The sequence below is a fragment of the Galeopterus variegatus genome, unplaced genomic scaffold (genome assembly GCF_000696425.1).
Source record: "Galeopterus variegatus unplaced genomic scaffold, G_variegatus-3.0.2 Scaffold555, whole genome shotgun sequence".
Taxonomy (NCBI): domain Eukaryota; kingdom Metazoa; phylum Chordata; class Mammalia; order Dermoptera; family Cynocephalidae; genus Galeopterus; species Galeopterus variegatus.
This window is the reverse complement of record NW_007726666.1, coordinates 290,561-312,369: the sequence shown is the minus strand read 5'-3', so window position 1 is coordinate 312,369 and position 21,809 is coordinate 290,561. Positions and strand designations below refer to the sequence as shown.

At 43.2% G+C, this 21,809-nt stretch overlaps 1 protein-coding gene across 3 annotated transcripts in view; it reads right to left on the bottom strand.

Moving 5' to 3' along the window:
- The window catches only part of PET112 (PET112 homolog (yeast)), an 82,178-nt gene that overhangs the window by 13,020 nt on the left and 47,349 nt on the right, over positions 1-21,809 (bottom strand). The window contains exons 7-11 of one of the 3 annotated variants that reach the window (XM_008570013.1): positions 19,192-19,276; positions 18,450-18,494; positions 15,953-16,142; positions 13,653-13,821; positions 13,517-13,547 (exon numbers count right to left, since the gene is read on the bottom strand). In XM_008570013.1, the coding sequence (XP_008568235.1) occupies positions 13,537-13,547; positions 13,653-13,821; positions 15,953-16,142; positions 18,450-18,494; positions 19,192-19,276 (500 nt within the window). In that variant the 3' untranslated portion in view covers positions 13,517-13,536. Of the gene's footprint in view, positions 1-5,422; positions 5,557-13,402; positions 13,822-15,952; positions 16,143-18,449; positions 18,495-19,191; positions 19,277-21,809 lie in introns of those variants that run through there. The other 2 variants (XM_008570011.1, XM_008570012.1) reach the window with 2 other exon arrangements.

Here is a 21,809-nt window from a genome sequence, read left to right as displayed (position 1 = left end):
CACACCCTCGCCTCCCACTTCATAAGAACATCAGCTGACACAAGGTCCAGAATTTTCTAGGGTGCCCTCCTCTCCCTTTTCCTCCTCTGCCTGATGGAGGAGGAGCAGGACGGCTCCACCCGTGCTCTTAACCCCGTCACTTTCCACTCCTATGAATCTCCGTCAATGCTTACCTCCTGTGTCCTGCGGCTTTAATCTCACACCTTCACAAATGCTCAGATCTTCCCTGTCTTGAAAATGCCTTCAGCTGATCTTGCAGTTACTTGCTTCTGCCCTGTTTCTTACCCTGTTTTTACCAATAAAGATCTAGCAACAGTGGTAACTATCTAGCCTCTGTGAGTACATGTCATTTGGATTCTACGCCCACCTCTACAGAAGCTCTTCTCTTAAAAACTATCCCCCTCCCGTGTTTGCCAAACGTCACTGCTTTCCCTCGTCCTGCTGCTCCCGGACTTCTGGGCAGCATCTGAGGCCCCGTGTGAAAAGCCTTCTCTCGGCTGTCCCCCGTCTGCTTTTTGCCCGCTCGCGCTGCGCGGCTCCGGTGCGCTTACCTCGGTTCTCCGCCTTTACGTCGGTCTGCAATGGGGCGCACATCTGATCCCAGGGCTGCTGCTGCGGCTTTGGGTTCCACTTCTCCCCACCCACGTAATCAGCTGCCTCCTCGGGGTCTCACTCTCACCCCAACAGTGCATTCCAAACCGCGGCGGCAGACTTGGAATATATTTGAGGCTTTGTGGGCCATACATGGTCTCTGTCACATACTCTTTGCTTTCTTATTTTTTTTATAAAGGGTAAAAATCTTTCTTATTCACAAGCCACAGGCCCACATACCATAGTCTGTCAAGCCTGTTCTAAACCAAACGTATCTTCCCCACAGACCAGCTCCTCTGCTGCTTCACACCACGCATGTTCTGTCTCAACAGCGCTTCTAGGTCCCTGGACACAGATCATCGTGTTGTCTCTGCTCTACTCATCACCTGCTCCCTGCACACCTAGTCCATTACTGCCAAATCCTAGTGATCCTTCAAAACACTAATCAGAACCATCCCTTCCTTGGTATTCCGAATACCGGCCTTTCTGACTTCACTATGACTCTGGTCACAATGGTCTCTTCTGTTGCCTGCAGCCTCATGTTCGGAGGCTATCCCACATATCACACTGCTGGCCTAATCTCCCTGTCACCCCCAGTCCCTTCTCGGCTCAAAAGCCTTCCCTGGTCTCCCAGTGCTCAGAAACTGCTGTTGGCCTGAAAGTTTGGGGCACTCAACTGGATTGGACAATCGCATTTGCCTGATTTTACCACAAAATACTTGGTAAAGGAATCTGCAATTTCCACTTTCTTAACTAAATCAAACCTATTAATAACTATTTTGAATGAGTTGTTAATCAAAAAAACAAAAAACAGAAAAACCTTTCAAAACAAAATACTCATTAAAAAGCCAAGTTCAACAAGAGCTTTTCTGGTTGGACCCTTTAAACATCAGTCTCCTGAAAAGTGTTTAAAGATGAACGCTAATTCACAAAATCGGGACCTGCCAATTTGATCTCTCAAGTGTCCCTCGCCTGGGTGTCATGAGGCTACCGCTGGTTTTGCAGCTACTGCCCTTCTAAGCTTTGGAAACATTAGCCTTAGTGGCTGAAGCTGTTCAATCATTAATGTTTACTCCACGGTTTTGCTGTTATGTCCAGTCCAGCAGAAAGTTCTGTGAACTGGGTAGGAACAGAGCTGCAACAGCTTGGTTTTGGCTCCTCAGTTCTTGTTCTACATAAGTTATAAGACAGAACTGTTGCTTAGCTTCCTCTCTCCTTGATTTTGGAGCCAAGTGTACTTTTATTTAGTATTGAGTACCCTTCGGGTTCTTAAAACTTTAGTGCTTATGAACCAGGGGCTCCAAGTTCACGCAACAGGCTAATTTATCACTCAGCTCCTTTAGAAGCTACCTACATGGTTGTTAAGCAAAGCCCTAATTTCACAGACCAACAAATAAAAGAACTGATCTGAAAGTCAAGAGATGTGGCTCCCGGTATTAGCAGTTGTGCCACTTGAGGTAAGTCACTTTATCTCTTAGGGCCTCAGACTTGCCAAATGAAGGAGCTGAACCAGAAAATATCTGAGGTGCCTTCTAAGAGTCAATATTCAGCAACTCCATGAATCATAACCAACAACATGGAAAACTGTAAGTTTAAAGCTAAGCGATTTATATTTCATCCAGAAGCTCAAACATTGCCTCTTCTTGGAACCTTCTGGCTAACATGAATCGCCCTCTTCTCTGCTCCTACTGTACTGTGTATAGTTTTAACACAGGGAGCATCCCATTCTGCCCTGAATTAAAACTCTGGTGCACTCACACGGTGCACACAGGTATGTACTGATATTCAACACAGTACCCCACAGATACGTACAATCAGTTATGTTTCAATAAACAATAAACAAAAAAAACCTAAAAAACAAAACTCTGATGCACAAGTCTAGTCCTCCCCAGGAGACTGAAGCACCTTGGGGGCTGGGACTGGGTCCTGTTCATCCCCACACACATACCGCAGAGTGGAGCTCTCCACCTGACCTGTTTATGGGGTTTATGGCTGAGTCCTCCATGACTTTCCAGACCCTCCACATACACAGTCAGCTGCACTTCTGGGCTGTTTTCCACCCTTTGCTCCTACTGGCTATGCCCTTCCCCATTCCAAAAGCATGCTGGCTCTCTGCCACTGCCATCCCTGGCTCCCCACAGGTGTCACCCAGCCTGCTCCCTCACCAAATCCTGTCCATCCTTTAAGGCTTTGGTAAAGTTGTATCTCCTCCATAAACTCTTCCACACGGCTCCCACCATCCCTGAATGGCCACAGTATTTTCAGTGTAAAGAGTAGAATTTCTCAATGTAGAGGTCAAACCCGGGAGGAGAGGGATGAAAGGCAAACAGACAACAGATGCCATGGTTCAGGAGACTGAGAGTGGCCACTGTTTTGGTACTTAATATACCAACATGGCAAAGAGAAGGAAACTAACGCTGAAGCCCACCGTGAGCCGGGCACTGGGCCTTTTCCTCTCACAGGCCCTCGGAGGCAGGCACTGTCATTTTCACTTCTGGTGAGGAAACTGGGGACCGGAGGGGGGAACTCATCCAAGGTTGGTGGTAGTTAGCAGCCAAGTGAGGAAGCAGAGTGACGCCACATGGCCACCCTAATACAGGGATAGACACATTGAGAGCAAGAGGCTGAACAAAAGTGGACACTGTATAGTTAACTTCTTTGAGCAAACAACCTTCTAGAGCCATGCATCAGTATGGGTCTGTCTTCACTCCACTTCTCCATGGCCAGGGGATGCTGCTGACTAATGACATACCCACCAGCTGGGGCTCCACCTTCCACCGGGACCTTGCCAGGGCCCTGTCATCTGCCCACATGCCCCTAAATAACTCTCTTCCTTACTCCCTGCATCTAAACCTACTGCTCCTTTCCTTCTTGAAACTTGCCTTTTCTTTGGCTTCTGTGACACCAACTCTCTCCTGGTTTTCCCTCTACATCTTGGTTTCCTTCTTCTCTGCCCATGCTTCTCAGTTAAAGGCTAGTGAGTCTCAGGTTCCTCCCTCAGCCAGCCTAGCAGGCTGGATCCTCCCTGCCAGTTCCCATCTGTCTGACACCTTCGAGTGCCATCTATAGGCCGCTAAGACCATGCTCCATTTACACTGCACTACGCGCCTGCATTCCCAAAAGTGTCGTGCCCAGACCCACCTCTGGACTTTCACACATGCTGTTCCCTTTGCTTGCAACACTTCTACCCTTTGGGCTTTGTCTGGCTAACCCTACTTATCCTTTGTGCAGGTCTTGGCTTAGCTGTTACCTTCTTCCCCTTCTTGGAGCACCTCTTTCACTGCTTTGCAATTGCCAGCTACTAGACTGCCAGCTCTTTGAGAGCAGGGCCTGCACCTGTCCTGTGGACTGTGCTTCCTCATGCTTAGCACATAGCAGAGTCCAAGTAAACATGTGCTGAATAATAAACAATTGAGAACTCTCAAATTCACATCCCCAGGTATCTCTTGTTGGCTGTAGATCCATAGATTTCGTCTACTGGTTAGCCCCATGAGGGGGATATCTGTCCTACAGGCAGCTAAACTCAGCATGTCCAAAATGGAATATGGCGACCACCTCTATCCCTTCCTTCCAAACTTATTCCTCTTGCTTTATCTCCTACTAGATTAAAAAGGACTAGCCTCCATTTCACCTTGTTGCCCAAGCAAGAAATCTCAAAGTCTTGCTAATGTGACTCAGTCTACCTCACTTCAGCCCAGCCACTGCCAGCTCAGCTCAAGCCTGAGTCGTTTCTCATCAGCACTCCTGCAAGAGGGTCCCAAATGGGCTTCCTGCCTCTAGTCTGTTCTTCGACTGTTTTAGGTACTGAATGGGTCTCCCCAAATTCTTATGATGAAGGTCCCAGCCCTCAATGTGATGGTTATTAGGAGGTGGAGCCTTTGGGAAGTAATTAGGTTTAGAAGAAGACATGAGGGTGGGGTCCCCATTAGGGATTAGTGCCCTTATCAGAAGAAACCGGAGGGCTTTCTATCCCTGACCTCCCCCCACTCCCAGCCTTTCCCACCTTCCATGTGAGGACACAGCAAGCCATCTACAAACCAAGAAGGGGAACCTCACCAAGAAATGAATCAGCTAGCATCTTGATCTTGGACTTCCCAGACTCCAGAACCATGGGAAATAAATATCTGTGGCTTACATCACCCAGTCTGTGGTATTTTGTTATAGCAGCCTGAGCTAAGACACGCTGCATTCCCCCAACATGAAACTGGCATGAGCTTATGATCTGCGGCTCACAAAGTCTTTCAGGTGGCCCCTGGTCGTCTCTGCAGCTCTGTCCCCACCTTTCCTGCCTGCCTGCTTGAACACCCTACAGTTTCTGGGTTTCCTGAGCCTACATGGCTGCTTATCTCCAAATGATGCACTGTTGCTTCCTTTGTATGAATGCCCCTGTCCCTCCCCTCACTTGGCAATCCCCACTAGTTCCTCAGGGCTTGGCTCAAGCATCCCTCCAGAGGAAAATGCTGGGTGATTCCCCTGGTCCCATTCCCCCTGTGCATGCCTCTAGCGTAACAGGATCACACTGAGATGACTGTCTGTCTTCTTATGGGTCTGAATCCTCCACAAGATTGTAAATGCCTTGTCTTATTCAGCTTCAAGCACCTAGCCCCTAGCACAAAGGACAGAGGGCACAGTCAGAAATCTGAACAAATAAATGAATTTTCAGATGGCATGGAGAACATTTTTAGAATGTTGAATTCATGGGGGATGTTTGTGTTTTGTCAGGAGCTCCTGAGAGAGAACAGAGAGAGCAAAAAACTGGACCTGTCCTATTTCAACTGCTTCTGGACAGAGTTCATCATAAAGGAAGAAAGAAATCCCAGACCTTACTCACCTCTCACTGATGGCAAGGTTCTGTTGCTTTAAATAGCCCAGAAAAATGTTGAGGACCCAACTAGTCACTTTTTTTGGCTCTGCCCTAGTTTCTTTTATCACATTTTGGAAGAACTCCAGTAGGCCAACTTCATTCTGTTAAAAAAAAAAAAAAAAAAAAAATATATATATATATATAAAGCCTTCCCCCCCAAAAGAAAGATCAGCATTCTGAAAGAAAATCTGAAACAGTCACCCTGTGCCTCCTCTGAGACAGCCATTTTTTCTTTGTTTTGCTAAACACTGAAATGTCACCATAAAATTCTGATCACTTTCAGTAAACGGCAAGTATTCTACTTCTGCTGCTGTCACTGTGCATTCATATAGCATTTTCTCAAAGGAACGAACACATTTCAGAGAGCCCTGACTTTGTAGAGCAGAGGACAGTGAAATTCACCATCCCCAAAACTTGCTTGGCCTCTCAGTGTCAGACTTGTGAATCCCACAGCCTTTATCCTTGAGCTGCAAACTCGGCCCGCCATGTTTGGCCCGAGCTGAATGCCCTTTCTCTTTCCAGGCTTGTCCTCTGTTGGAAGTCCTGTGATTGCCAGAAAAGAAGGTAAGAAATGAAGCAAATCAAGAAAGAAAGAACAGAATATCCTACCTTTGAAAAATGGAATATTCATCTTCAAGTCATCCCAACAGGTAGAAAGAAGTGGTTCTGAAATGTTTTCAATATGAGGGAGACCAGGGGAACATGTGATCACTGAGGCCACATGACCGGTGGAGGCCTCCTGAGTTGAGGTACAGCTGGCCCTGCCTCTCAGCTTGTTCCATGAGAACAGTCAGCTGGGCTGACTCAACAAGGAGACCTGCTTCATGATGACTTTCTTGTGGACTGCCAGCTTCACAAGTCAGGGCCACACTGCTGTTGTTCTCTGTAACTAGAGCTAGGTCAGTGCTGGGCCATGGAAGCTGCCTGGTAGGTATCAGCGGATGGAATCAGTGTCTCCCATCACCATGTGTGCTTGTTGTAAATCACATATGAGTGCTCATTCTTTATCATACCACGTTCATCTTTAAATACTGGAATTGCCACAATTATGTATATAAGTGACCCTGAGGCACTCATCAGGTTATACACTATGGCTACTGCCAGCTCAGATCAATTGGCAGAACCAAGACATTTAGATAAGTCCACCTCAGTATTTCAGTAAGAAAAGTAAAAACACGCTCCACTCACATGAGGGAGGCTGAAATTTCCAAAGGCAGAGGGTATACACTTAAGTAGCAGATTTCCCTTACCTGCTGAAATTCAAATCAAACCACACTTTCCTTGAAATATTCCTTTTTAAGTTCATTGTTCACACTGTAGCTAAGGCTCCTTTCAGAGATCCTTCATTAACCAAAAAAACTTTCTGGAAAAATAAGATACCAGGAAGAAGCAAGACAGTAACAAAAGTGCTCTCAAAGTTTAGCTTTTGTAGATGCTGGAATATATACACAGGCACACATTCCCCAAGGAGAAATTCCATAATGATAAAAAAAAATTACATGCCCTTTGTAACAGATAAATTCTCTGGTGACAAGCCTACGAAATAATCCCATAATCATCTCTCAAATCTCTTTTCAAGCCAATGCTATTATTCTGCTCATGCTAAACCAGGGCGAAGGTCACCTGCAGCCAAAGCTTGACTACAGATGAAGGCAAGTCCAGACCACATGAAGAGGAGGTTCTGCTTAACTTATGGAAATGTATTCAAACTCGCCACAATGGTACCCAAATCACTGGGGAAGGAGAAAACCACTACCTGGCCCAAATCAGATGGGCAGAATTCTCTTTATTCTAACCCAGACAGGCTGACCCACTGGTGAAATGAGCTGTCAGGAGGTGAACTCTTTGCTTTGCCAAGAAGAGGTTTTCTAAATCCACCTAGAAATATTACACTTGAACTCACAGGCTTGGCTGAGTTGCTGGGATGTGATGAATATCTATTCCTCTACCCTTGGGTGGTTTTTTTTATTGGATGGATAACACGGCAAGTCAGATTTCTGTTTGTCTTTTCATGTCAGTGCTGTGATGAAGCCTCTCTGAGCTGAAACTGTACTTCACTAGGGAATACATGGTTTCAGTCCACAATTTAAAGTGAACATGAAAATCTGCGATTGTGATGGGGTGAGCTACAGGGAGTGGAGCTGAAAGAGGCTGAACTGCTGCCACCCCGAGAATGATGGATCAATAAAATCGCACATGGTCTGCCTGCTCTGGCTCTTTGGAGTAGAAGCCCGCTTTTTAAGGGAAAACACACACACACATCCTAGTTTTCTAGTATTGTTGGTTTTTCTAGGAGATTGGCAAATGCTAATAAGCTTGGCACAAATCTCAGAAGTCTCTGGTGAACACGTCAGTGCAGCCATCTGGATTTCTCAGAAAAGCAGTGGGCCGGTAATTCCCTTACACAAAAATCATATTAAGAGCAACACAGAAAGGCCACAGCATTAGGTAATCTTTAACGTCCTCCTCAAAAGCAACAAGCGGGCATTCAACTCAGGACTAATCTATCCCACATACGAAAGAACTGAAACTTCAGCTATACACTGAGTCAACTCTTGGCTGAATTTTTGTGACTCTGTTCCTTCAGAGATGGCTAAAGCAGCAGGGACAACTGGTCCTGTCCTTTGTATAATACCCAACAGTCTTTACAGCTCTATGACCGGGAAGAATCTTTTTCACATTTTAATCAAATTTCCCAAAGCATTCAATTACATCCAGAGCCAATGCCAGATCAGCCTCTTAGACGCTAACAGGAACCCTTATTACTAACGGACTTGTCAGCTGATCTATGCTGGTGTGAGACAAGGCAGAGGGCCCGGCCCCCCTGCACTGCCTGCTCTAGGAAGGAACCTCCATCTCCCCTGTGTCGGCCACGGAAGCAATCTGCCCAGAGCTGTCTTTTGTATTCTAACCTTCAGAAATGACAAAATGTTGGGAGACCATCCAGATGGAATAGGATGAAGGCTGATTTCTCAACTGCAATCCTTGTTCTAAGTCACACAACCCATGAGTCTGATGATAAGCCAGAAATGAGGCTGGACTATATTTATAAGTAGAATGAAATATGATAGAGACAGCTGCCCAGTGGCAGACTCAGAGAAGAAAAAGCCCAGAAAATACAAGTTGAGGAACAGCTGGCTATGTGACAGGGCGTGTCCTGGCAGCTACAAGGGACCCTAGATTAGTGTTGGGATAGTCACAGGCTTGCAGGAGTATTTACTGAATACCTGCTGTGGGCAGCAGCGTGTAGCTGTTGCTGCTGTGGCTGCTGCTGCTGATAACAATAGTTATAACAGCAACAATTATAGGGGCCAGGCACTGTTCTAAGTGCTTTCTCTACATTAACTCCTTTAATTCCAACAACGGTCCTGTAAGCTAAGTTCTATCAGAACTCTCTTTTACAGTTGAAGACACTGAGGCATGAACTTGCTGGAGGTCACACAGCAAGACAGCAGTAGAGCTAGAATCAAACCTCTGCAGTCTGGGCTTTTAACCTCTGTGTGACACTGCCTTTGATGAAGGAAAGGTCATGGTCCCGTCTTCCTAGGGACTGAAACTCAGCACCTACCAGTGCCAGGCACAATGTAATGCAATTAGCTTATCAAAAGAAAGCTCTTTCCAGCCACTTCCATTATTATATTTGATAGCTGCCAGCTGTTCAAAGGTTCTTAACATATTAAAAATGTTGCAAGTGCCCTCAACAATGAACTTAAAAATTAGAAGGAGAAAATGGCAAGTTCACTTTCTGCCTTTGCCAATGTACACCCAGGCCATGTGGCACTCGGCTGTGGCATGACACACACCTGCTACCAGACGAGGGAAGAGAGTGGCACACCCACTGCCTGTGCCACACTGGGCTCCAGGGGCTGGGAGGGTGGCCAGAGCTCCCCTGTGCCTCTCTTCTGCAGCATACCCACAACCTCAGAGAAGTTGCTGTGAGCACACCTAGACTCAGAGACTGCACAATTCTGGAGGACCTTCTAACATAAGAAGACAAAGCCCAGCGAGTTCTGGTATTAAGCATACTATATTTTATTTTATTGCATCCTAATTCTCTAATATGGGAGAGTCAAGTGGCAAGCTTATGCCTAACTGGGCAGGTCATGCCTGTGATGAGAGCAGCTAACTGTATGGGAGGCCCTGCCTCTGCACACTCAACAACGGTGGTTTCAACTGGGCAAAGCGCTCACATGTCATAACACGCCATTCTGCAGACACACAAACTGGAATTGCATCCATCCTGTGTGGAAGGGGTGCTGAGCGTTTGGGCAGTGTAAGAGGCCCATCATCTGCATTTCAGTGGGAGCTCTGTTGTTCCGTTATTCCTGTAAATTTGGTCATTCTTACAAAATGATAAAAACAAAACTCAAACCCTACAACTGTGTAAAAAATGGCCCTGAAAACAATACCAAATGCTAGTGCTGGAGATGGAAATGAAGTCAAGATGCCCCAGAGAGTGATAGTCATAGGCCAGGAAGCAGAATGCTCAGTGGGCCCGTGGCTCAGGTCTGTGATGTGAATGAGCCCTCCCTGTGCTTTTCATGCAAACCAGAGGCAGTGAAAATCTTTCAGCAAGTGCTCCTGTGAGCAGAAAAATTACTCAACGAGAGAGGACCCCCCAGTGGGGAAACACAAAAGGGAGTTAATTGGTAGCGTAAGGCTGGTGTACAAAATGTGAATCTCCACTTGAGTATGTCGGGTAAAGCCAGAATAATCCTGAATCATCAGTGCCACTTGCAAGAATATGGGGATCTGTAGAAGATCTGAAATTGACCCACAAATACCAAGGGCATGAGCTCTAGTCTGTCCCAGGGAACACACAACTAGAAGTCTATGGTCCTACTTTGGTCCCCACAATTTCCACCCCTGGGTCATGTTCCCAGCAGGGTTTGATAGCCCCTCAAATCTGAGCAAAACTTTGGTCCCCAAAATTTAACTTGTGCTACGTTCCCAGCAAAGCCAAGGAATATACATATCTTGAGCTCAACTCAGTACACCAGTTCTGTTCAGGGAGTGTTTAGACTAATGTGAAAATGAGTTTGCATTCTCTGAGATGCATTAAATCCAGGACAGATGTTGAGGGAAACCAATTTGGGAATAAAAATTTCCCTTGGATAATCAAAATCCAAATAATTCAGGTAATAAATCTGATAGCAACTGGCAAAGTCAAAAGACTGTCTCTGCAAGAATGGGACACAAGAAGTATGTTGTCAAGAAATCAATTCTGATTATAGTCACATTTCAGAGTGCCTAAAACCACCACTATCAAATAGCCCCAACAGTGAGAGAACCTGTGTTGCTTAATAGGAGCTTTCTGGCTGGAGCTTAAAAACAGCGGCAAAGTTTACGGCAGTGTGGCTTTGCAGTTTACGGCAGTGTGGCTTTGCAGTTTACGGCAGTGTGGCTTTGCTCTTCTCCTCTAAGATCTTCGTGAAACCTGAAACAATATATTTTATTTGTCTTAAAAAGGAAACTATTCAGTTTACGGCAGTGTGGCTTTGCTCTTCTCCTCTAAGATCTTCGTGAAACCTGAAACAATATATTTTATTTGTCTTAAAAAGGAAACTATTCCACAAATAGGAAATCAGGCTTCAGGATGGGGTGGGGATGGAATCCCCAGTGGGTCCCCAAGGCTGGGCATTAGGACTTCACTCCTCTCTGCACTTTCTCCCCAGTGGGCAGGTTCCTGAGGGTCTCAAATGGCTCTGAGTCCAGAGCATCCTCACCTCTGAAAGTACCTCGTCACTTGCATCTGAAAGAAATGAACTGCTGGGTTGGCAGGGGAAGAGTTAGAAGATGCATCTTTTTATTCAACTTTACCTGAACAAAATATTGGTTGTTTTTCCAGTGCATAGAGTAACTGTAAAAGCACCCTTAAGCTGGCAAGCACTGAATGCAATTTATAAAAGAAAGAATAAAATCAATTTTGAAAATTGCATGGAGCTGAAATATGGTGTGCGATGATATTGACCAAATGGATTTTCCTTCAGCGGTAGTTAGAGGATGAGTAGTTTGCACCTCCATAAGTTTGGGCAGTCTAAACTGACTCAGTATGGCTTCAGATACTATTTCAGTCTATTAGCTTTAAAGGAGTACTACATATGGGACATACAGATATTTATCATGGAAATTTATATTATAGGCAATTCATCTAGAAAGCAAACCAGGACATTCTAGCTTACTAGAAACTTAAGGTAAAATTCTTGAAATACAAATCCATTTGACAACCAACTGTAGTCATGACATCTTTTCTGTTTCTTTGTCCCTTGGAGACTCCTTAACCTTTTCTATGATGTCAGAAACAAAGGATTATGACTTTAAATGGGGAAGAACCAGCTGGAGAAAATGAAGTTGTAGAATACAAAGACAGACACACATATGGCAGCACAGGTTGCTGATTCGGGAGCTCACAATCATTTCCCCATAGTCTCCCTGGTGCCATGCTGGATTTTTCTAAAATTTTGCCTCACATGGCTCTCAAACCATGTTAGCATGTTGCTTGGTGTCAACACTTGTATTCAGTTTTTTTAGATTCAATGAAGATTCTGCTGTGTCTGTCATCTTCAGGGTAAATGGATAACTCCCCTCCTCTTTCAGCTGGGGAGGTTAACAGCTCTGATTATCCTTGCAGAGCCCTCCCAGGTCCTATGTGTCCAAGGTGAGATCTGGAATCTAGTGTCTGTCCTTTCTCTGAGGATTTTCACGTGTACTATAATAGTATTCCATTCATTCATTCATCCGTCCATTCAGTCACCGAGTGCCCACTGTATGCCAGGTATTATATGTGCTAAGGTATAATATTAGAGTTCTGTAAATATCAAAGATAATGTTAACAATAAATAATGCAGTGCTAACTGCACTGTAAAATGACAGGATAAATTAAAGACTAGAGTTAAATTCTGAAGTTTTTTATTATTTGTGGGTAAGGCATGTGTGTGGGGGTGGATATTGCATAATGCTTAATTTAATAAACAATCCAAAGACATGGAGCATGGAGTTGAAGCTCTGCAAAGCACACCTCCACCACTGCTATTTATTTAATGAATACTCCTGGGCACTCTTTAAATTGAAAGATGGTTCATTAGATTTGTGCATCTGCCCTTCTCAGCAATCTGTTGTGTTTCTGATGAAGGCAGGAAAAACACAAACATATCATTTTCGGGAATGTTATGAGTAACTCAGCTTCCAATGATTACAAAGTCATAAAGGGCTCAGGCTGCCTAATTTCAGGGAAACAATTTGTCTGAATCTCTCTTTCCACTTCTTTCTCATTCTATTCTCACTTATCTTGGAGATTTCAAGTACTAGCCCCCCTTTATAAAAAAAAATGAATTACCTAATACGTTATCTGCAAGCTATAAAAATAAGGAAATTTTTAAGAAATAAAAAATTTTAAGCCCATTAAAAAATGGCTACAAAATCCCATCCTTCTTTTCTCATTCTATTCTCACTTATCTTGGAGATTTCAAGTACTAGCCCCCCTTTATAAAAAAAATGAATTACCTAATACGTTATCTGCAAGCTATAAAAATAAGGACATTTTTAAGAAATAAAAAATTTTAAGCCCATTAAAAAATGGCTACAAAATCCCATCCTTCTTGAAGTTTTCCCTTTTTGTCCTAATCAAGTTCATCACTACCTCCTCTGGGCTCCCATCCTACATTATACACCTACCTAATGCAATCTGCCCTCGGGCTGGTTAGCTGTAGTGTCATGTATATACATACATAAACTCTTGGAAGGCAAAAAAAAAAAAAAAAAAAAAATCTTTGTACCTGCTACATAGGACGTGCTAATAAAAGTGCTGAACTAATCTGGGTTTTGCTAAACAAGGCCTTAAACTATTAACACATGGACTCATTCATTTGCCACCCTTAGCAAACATTTATTCAAGGCCTACTAGGTTTGGCACCATAAAGGACACATGAATGAAGGCTGGGACACAAACTCGTCTGCAGAAATGCTCCTGCCCTCACCAAGCCTATGTTCAACGAGGTGAGGCAGACACTGTGCCCGTCACATGCTCATCGGAGGCCAGTGAACAATCCTATAGAGATGCTCTCTGAAGGCGGCATATATCTTCAGATACTGGCTAGAACAGAAATAGCGGTATTCTTGAGAAGATATTCCAAAAGGTCCTTTCACTTCTCTTAGGGAGAAAGCTGATATAAAAAAGGAATTTTTAAGTTGTATTTACCAGATTCTTCTCTGAAATCACAGTTTTGAGCAAAGAAACAGCCGGGAAGCCTTGGCTCATTGTACATTAATTCAAAGGTTTGTCTTTTGTCCAACTTGTCAGATGCCGAATGGAGAAGGTAATTGATGTCTTTGAGGCTAAGCAGCCTTGGTCCTTGTCCTCTCATCCTCTACAGAATTTGGTAAATAGTAAAAAAAAATGCAGGTCTGGAGTTTGGTATTTATTCTAAGTGGGATGGAAATTCAAGTGGTCAAGGGAAAATGCATACAACCGAAACTCAGTTTTGTTACATCAACCTAGGAAAAATACCCAAGTTGTAAAGAGGTTTCAGGTTAAGAGGTTGATGAAGGAAATAATCAAAATGAGGCAGGTTTTCCATAACTCACTGCCTTGGGATAAGTTTCATGAACTCCACGTTGACATCTTAACTGCTGATTTATTATTAATGTATAGCCTGCCAGTTCTGAATAAGCCATCTAGATATTGTTAAGAATAGTTGAAGCATGAAGCTTCTGCTTCAGGCTGCATGGAGATACTTTTGGTTTCCATGTTGTAATCAGTAATCAATGATTGTGGGTCTTGTGTTCCATGAGAAAAGGACAACTGTACTTGGAGTTTTCCCCCTCCCTTTTGAAACCTCACTTTGAAACTTCCTTATAAAATGCCTTTGCTTGTAGCAGACTTCAGAGCACTTTCCAACTCAGTTGGCTTGTGTTTCCTGGGTCGATCCTCAAGCTTGGCTTTCAGTAAACCTTTATGGAATTATTTCTGCCTCAACAGCCTTAATTTGGTCCATAAGGTGTTCTATATGGGATGATGACTGACTGACTCATACAGTCAAAGATTTGGCATTAAGCCCTGTTGGTGTACTAATGTGAGCTGAGTAACAGTGAAGATGAACCAGTCCTAGCCTTCAAGATGCTGAACAAAATAGGCTAATAAATAATTAAAATACAGCCATATAATTGCCACAGAGGCAATTATATAAATAAGATAGTTATTAAGTATAAATAAGATAGAAGAGCAGTCCATAGTAGGCAGTAATCAATTCTGCCTAGAGTATTAGAAAATAACTCATCATGCCTAAGCATTTTCGGTAGTAAAAGAGGAGTTTTCACTTAAGACTCTCTGGATACTTCTCAAAGTAGCTGGTGTTTATAAATGATAAAAAGAGAATCATTCATTCACAAACATTTGATTGCCTGTTTTGTACAATAAACTGCTAGGTCGCTGTTACTGATATGTATAAATACACATACAAATATGTATATTCTAACATCCCTATATAGTTAATATTGGTCATTTAAAAGGCAAAAACCCAGAGTTTCCACAGATTCTACTGCTCTAAAACATAGTTGCTTGTACCTACTCCCTGAAAGATGAGCAGCAAAACTTTCCACTTCCTCCCAACAGACAAGAAGATGACAACTGTGACAAAATGCCACAATCGCTGATGGCTTTGCTGTTGCCATGACAAAGAAAACCACAAAGCCCCAAGTAACCTTGAAAAAGATAGAAAATCCCTAAGCAGATCTCAACGGTGTCAGATTCTGTAACGGCCCCTTTAGATGCATCCTCAAGCCTCAAAGGACTGAGACTTTTAGTCAGAGTTTTCAGCATTTTGTGTGGAATAAATGTTTTCTTCTGCAATTGGTAAAACAACTGGCTGGCTTTTGAGAACCTAACATCCTTCTGGACCCTGTCATGGTTCAATACTACTAGACATCTAGAAATCCTATACATTGATTTTTTTTTTTGTCCTCTAGACACATGGGAAAACACCACTCATCCATAACATTCAGACTGTCTTCAAGAAGTCTGTATGGTTGCCGTGAACAGCTGTTCATTTCTACAAAGAAGAAAGGCTGGCTTTTGAGAACCTAACATCCTTCTGGACCCTGTCATGGTTCAATACTACTAGACATCTAGAAATCCTATACACTGATTTTTTTTTTTTTTGTCCTCTAGACACATGGGAAAACACCACTCATCCATAACATTCGGACTGTCTTCAAGAAGTCTGTATGGTTGCCGTGAACAGCTGTTCATTTCTACAAAGAAGAAATGACTAACATGAGATTCTGTTTCATCTTCTGGTTTTATAAGGAGGATTTACCATAAAGGGTAGTGAGCAGAGGTTACTATGCCTCATTCTTATCAAAGGCATCTGCAGTACAACTGAAGAAATGTGCTCGCTCTACTCAGAGCCCACAGCAGCCAACTGTGTGTGGAGGGGTCTCTGTAGAGCACAACACAACCTGCCGAGTTTCGGTTCATTTTAGCATCCAATCAATACCTACCAGTAAAGCAAAGCCGTGTTCTGGCAACATCCCATACTGTTGAATAAGCCTCTCTCGGGTCACTCTGGGGAGCTCAGGAAGCCTCTCCCGAATCTGGTCAATATTGATCACCTGCTGTGAGTCTGTACCTGCAGGCAGAGACGTGGCATCATAGAGGAGCAGGGGAGGCAGGTTGGGTTCTGGCATAAACCTATGCAGAGACAGGAGATGGGATCTCAATCTGGAGTATTTGGATTAATGAGGAAAAAAAAAATCTACCATTCATATGAATGTTTCAGTTTAGATGCCATGTTACTTGCAAATATTTTCTAATATCCTACAACATCAGTCCTCTGTTTCCCAGGCAAGTCTTTGCACAAGTGTCAAAACCACCAAACCTGCCACTCTTCACGCTTACAAAGCAGTGATGAGTGAAATAGAGTAACACAGGGTTGAAGTCACACTATGACTTATAATTATGAGTAAATATCTATTCATATAGACATAGGATGGAAAAAACAAGTGCAAGTGAGAAAAATCTACGTATTAGGAAGAAAGATGACTTTCTTCCATTTTAAAATTTTTAGAATTTTTAGCAGTATTTGTATAATAAATGAAAAGTCAAAGAAAAAAAAAACTTTCCTTCTTGAGAGGTAGGAGAAATGAATGGATTTTGCCTAAATAAAATGAAGCTAGAGGGAAACGAGGCAGGGATGAGTAGGTGGAGCACAGGGCAGTTGTGGAGAGTGAAACACCTCTGGATGACACTGTCATGGTGGATACGTGTCATTACACATATGTTAAAACCTGTACAGTGTACAACACAAACTGAATGAACCCCAATGAAAACCGTGGACGTTAGTTAACAATAGGTACCATCACTGTAACAAATGTTAATAATAGGAGAATCTGTGTGTGTGTGTGTGTGTGGGAAGGCAGTATATGAGAACTCTCTGTACTTTCCACTCAGTTTTGCTATAAATCTCAAATTGCTTTAAAAACTGGGGCCGGCCTGGTGGCGCACTGCTACAGTGCGCCGCTTGGGAGTGGGGCGGCGCTCCCGCCGAGGGTTTGGATCCCACATACAGACTGGCCGCTCACTGGCTGAGCGAGGTGCGGGCGCAATACCGAGGGTTGCGATCCCGTTGCCGGTCCCGGTCCGGTACGGGCGCGACACTGAGGGTTGCGATCCGTTGCCGGTCACGAAAAAAGACAAAAAGGAAAAAAAAAAAAGTATAAAAGTGCATTAGTTTTTTTTTTTAAGTGTGGAAGCTGCACCATTGCATATAATCTTATAAAACAAAGATGTCCCTTCCTCTGTTCTATTCCAGCACTAATATTTTCTCTCAGCCCATATTTGTCAAAGGGCTTATGTAAAAGCAGGGTAATGCAGAACAAATGGTGGTTCGAAGGCAATAGATTAGAAGTGCAAACAGCCCATTACCTCAGTGCCAAATCTCTGCTATGAATTAGTCTGACTTCTGAAGGCAAGAAGAAACCAACGGGAGGCTTCCTGAAACTCACCCTCTATTAACTTGAGGGATCAAGCTGAAGCCACTGGACAAGTTAAAAGCCAAAATCTATGCTCAATAAGAAAGTAGCATAAATACAGCAGGGAGCAACAATGAAAAACAAAAAAGGTTCTTGGGAAGAACAGACCGAACCTGGAAGATCACAGTAATTAAAATAATCTTGACTTTGACAGACACATGACAGGAGGCCTTGGATTTATGAGTTTCTTCTTTCCCACATAAGGATACTACACTTGATCCTTACTGACAGCAAAGCTACATTTGTATCTTACTGCACTTCACAAAGGAAAGGTGGACGAATCTCAACAACTTTGCTGCTTAAAAGTACAATCCTGTCAATCTGCTAAACTCAATGTGAAAAAATAAAAGGTTCAATTTATCTTAAGCCTATCCTTATTATTTGCATTATTTGTGGGCCTCATATTAAGTCCAACTTGTTTAATTTATTTATCAATGAAATAACATGACCTGAAGTTTGAAGGGAATTGCCATTAATATGAGGGTACTTCAAACAGTTTCTGGAAAAACAGAATTGAAAGATAATATGAATATTTCCATGAACTGTTTGAAGCACCCTTGTATATACATCTCTTTTTTCGTTTCTTCTCAAGGAACTTCAGTGTATTACTCAATTTGTTACTGAATGTGAAAATAAGAACAGGCTAGGCCCCGACCTCACCACCATCCAAGTCTTAGCTCAACTATGACAACTTTGACATAGAAGTGAGTCAACAAGTGTCTTCTAACAGTTGAATCCCATCAAACAAGGTACTCTGAGGTCGCCAAATCAAGAAAGATTTATGTGTATACTTCTCTCAGTATACACATAAAACAGAAAGTCTAGATTTTCCATCATGTGAAAATAACAATAACAAAAAACTGGTTCCTAAAAACTATCCAGGATCATTATGCTGATCTTTAAATGGATCTGAAATATGCCTCAACACCCAAATATGTAATGGCAGTTTGACATGAAGGATAATCACCTGTAGTCCTGTTTTCCTTCTTTGTCTCTCATTGGCATGGTGCACCTGTCAAAGTTAAATAAGAAAACATTAAACAAACACTGCATGCAGCATTGGCTAGCCTATAGGCAGGGACAGGGTTTCCCCTATCAATAAGGGAAACAGGCAAATTCAAGCTCTTTAGCCTCTCATAGGAGACACTCATGTGAATACATTAAAAAATAACAACAAAGGAAAGAGAAATGTTTAGAATGATAATTTCGAAAAAAGAAAAGAAATTGCCTCAATGTTTCCAGCTTCTGGCCAGCTCAAACTCTAGGCTTTTGAGCTTTTTTCAGTATTCTGCTTAACATATGAAATTCTCAAAATTCTGAGTTAGAAAATTAGGGTCAAAGTTATCTAAACAAACAAAGAAAAAAAGATATTTTTACAGCCAGGTCTTATCTCTCTTCTACTTCTAGCTTAAGCTGGTAGAGATTGGATAGATTATTTAAGGAAATGGAAATTCTGGAAGCAATGGAGGGGCCAGAACCTAAGACCCCACACTTAGGTACAATCTGGGTTAGTTTAAAGCTCTTAACAGCCCTACAGGGCATATTACATCCCTGTAGGGTACAGTATTTTTCTACTTTTACTAATGAGGAAACAGAAGTGCAGAGAAGCTAAATATCATCTTCAAGGTCACAGGACTGGTCTGTGGCTGAGCCCAGAACTCCTGAGCCCCACCTGGCTATGGTCATGGTGCTTATCAATGCAGACTCACCCCAGCTTGTAATCAAACGAGCGAGTTTCATTCAGAATTTCACCTCCATTCTCAAGTTCATCGATTTGCCTCTGAATTTCATAGTCTAAGAAAAACACACCAATTTAGTATCATATTTTGATTACACCTTTTATCTAGTCAAGCAATAATTAGAAACCTTTCTCAATCTTTAAGTCAAAAAATAATCAAGAAGAGGACCTAAGTAATCCTCCTCCTACATGCTATATTTTCTTCTCACTGCCATCATAGAATATTGGTGCTGGAAAGGGCCTTAGGAAACCCCTTTCCCTTATTTTTTGAGAAAACTCAGTTCGGAGAGATTAAACAGCCCAGTACAGATCACACAACTTGACAGAAGCAGGACTAGGACCAATATCTAGGTCTAGAGATTCCAAATCTAGGATTGCTGTCTACCATGGGTTCTTACCCTGGGATCCATTGATGGGCTGCAAAGGGTTCTGGTACCCCAGAAATTATATACAGAATGTGGGTGTGTGCATATGTACATTTTTTAAAACAGGGTCAAGACTTTTCATTACATTTGCAAAGGGATCTGTGACCCGAAATGATTAAGAACCACATTTTTTAAAACAGGGTCAAGACTTTTCATTACATTTGCAAAGGGATCTGTGACCCGAAATGATTAAGAACCACTGCTCCATACCACACTCCCTCACCATCACACACAGCAGGCTGTGGGGATCAAAATACAACCTCAATTGCCATGCATCTTAATGAAAATAGCTTGAGCCTCCCCCTACCTCCCCACCCCACCACATACCACCTCCCTTTGTCCAAATCCAAACCCTTTTATCTGAGCTGCTAAGAAGCAGCAATGCCAAAATGTGTCAGTTTTGCTCCTCATTTCCCCACACCAATGGTCTCTTTGGTTGACGTGAGATGATGGCTAAATTACCCAATGTAGGGAGAAAAATGGGGAAGAAATTACAGGCTTGGAGAATTAAGCCCATGACTCTCGAGTTTTGGTTCTTCCAGTCTGAGTCAGACCACAGGCAGAATTCTCCCTCAGAATGTTGCTCCAGAGGGTACTTCATAGAACAAGAGAAGGCTAGGGATGGCCAAAAACATGCCAGGGGTCTCCTTCATAACTCATTACAAAGGAATCTACCTAAAACCTGGTTGCTTGTCTGTTTTTCAGGTTACCATCACCACCTCTTAAAATCTTGGCTCCCAGAACACTGCTACCTATAAGATGAAGTGGAACCTTGTTCCATTTGTCCCAAGCTTCCGCTTCACAAACTTGGGTAATAAAGGCTTTCCCTGACTCAAACCTTTAGAGACAGAAGAGCTGACCATCTTTAGTCTGTATTCATATGAGAATCTTCTCCTTTCTTTACCCTTCCCATTAGTTTTTCCCTTGAACAGTTTAATGCCTTTTTCCTGAAAATTTGTCTTCATTGAGGCTGGTTGATAATTTGGGGTTCAGGATAACAAGGTTTTATACAAGACTAGAATAATCTTTTCAGTATTGTTTCTAATACTTTTCTTGACAAGACCCAGGACTCTACTAAATCTTCTGGCTATAGCAACACTTTGGCAATGTATTAGTTGTCCTGTTCTCTGCGCACTGCTGAAGGCGCGCACTTTAAACTCTCTGCCTCCCTCCTCCTTTCATCCTCTCTAGATATCTTTGGTTTTAAAATTATTTTTATTTATTTTTTTTCCTTTTTGTCTTTTTTTCGTGACCGGCAACGGATCACAACCCTCAGTGTCGCGCCCGTACCGGACCGGGACTGGCCACGGGATCGCAACCCTCGGTGTTGCTCCCGCCCCTCGCTCGGCCAGTGAGCAGCCGGTCTGTATGTGGGATCCGAACCCTCGGCGGGAGCGCCACCGCGCTTCCCAAGCGGCGCACTACAGCAGTGCGCCACCAGGCCGGCCCTAAAATTATTTTTAATCCTCTGAGATGTCCTCCCCTTGGGTGCACTTTCTCAACTTCTATGGGACTGCCCCAGAAGTTTGTCTTGCTAAACTATTCTAATTATTATTATACATTTGTCATCAACAAAACACTCACAGTGTGTGCTCCACTAAGACCAATACTTGATTATACAGGGACATGCACTCTACTAGTAAAAAATAGTAAAAAGGAGAGAAACATATTGACCAAATAGGTCAAGCCACTGCCAATTTAAAATGAACAAATATGACTTTATAAAGTTCAGTCTGGTCAGAAAGAATGTGGTAAGTGCTCAGACATAGCTATAATATATTGTGGATCCTCCCATGAAGAGGTGGAATCTATTTCCCCTGCCCTTGAATCTGCTTTGAATTCAACTTGCTTTAAATTCAATCTGTTTTACCCTGAGAAAAAATGTAAAGCCAGAGGCATTACACTTCTTAACTTCAAACTATATTACAAATCTATAGTAACCAAAACAGCATGGTACTGGCATAAAAACAGACACACCGGGGCCGGCCCGGTGGTGCACTGCTACAGTGCGCCGCTTGGGAGCACGGCGGCGCTCCCGTCGAGGGTTCGGATCCCACATACAGACCGGTTCCCGCTCACTGGCTGAGTGAGGTGCGGGCGCAGCACTGAGGGTTGTGATCCCGTTGCCGGTCCCGGTCCGGTACGGGCGCGACACTGAGGGTTG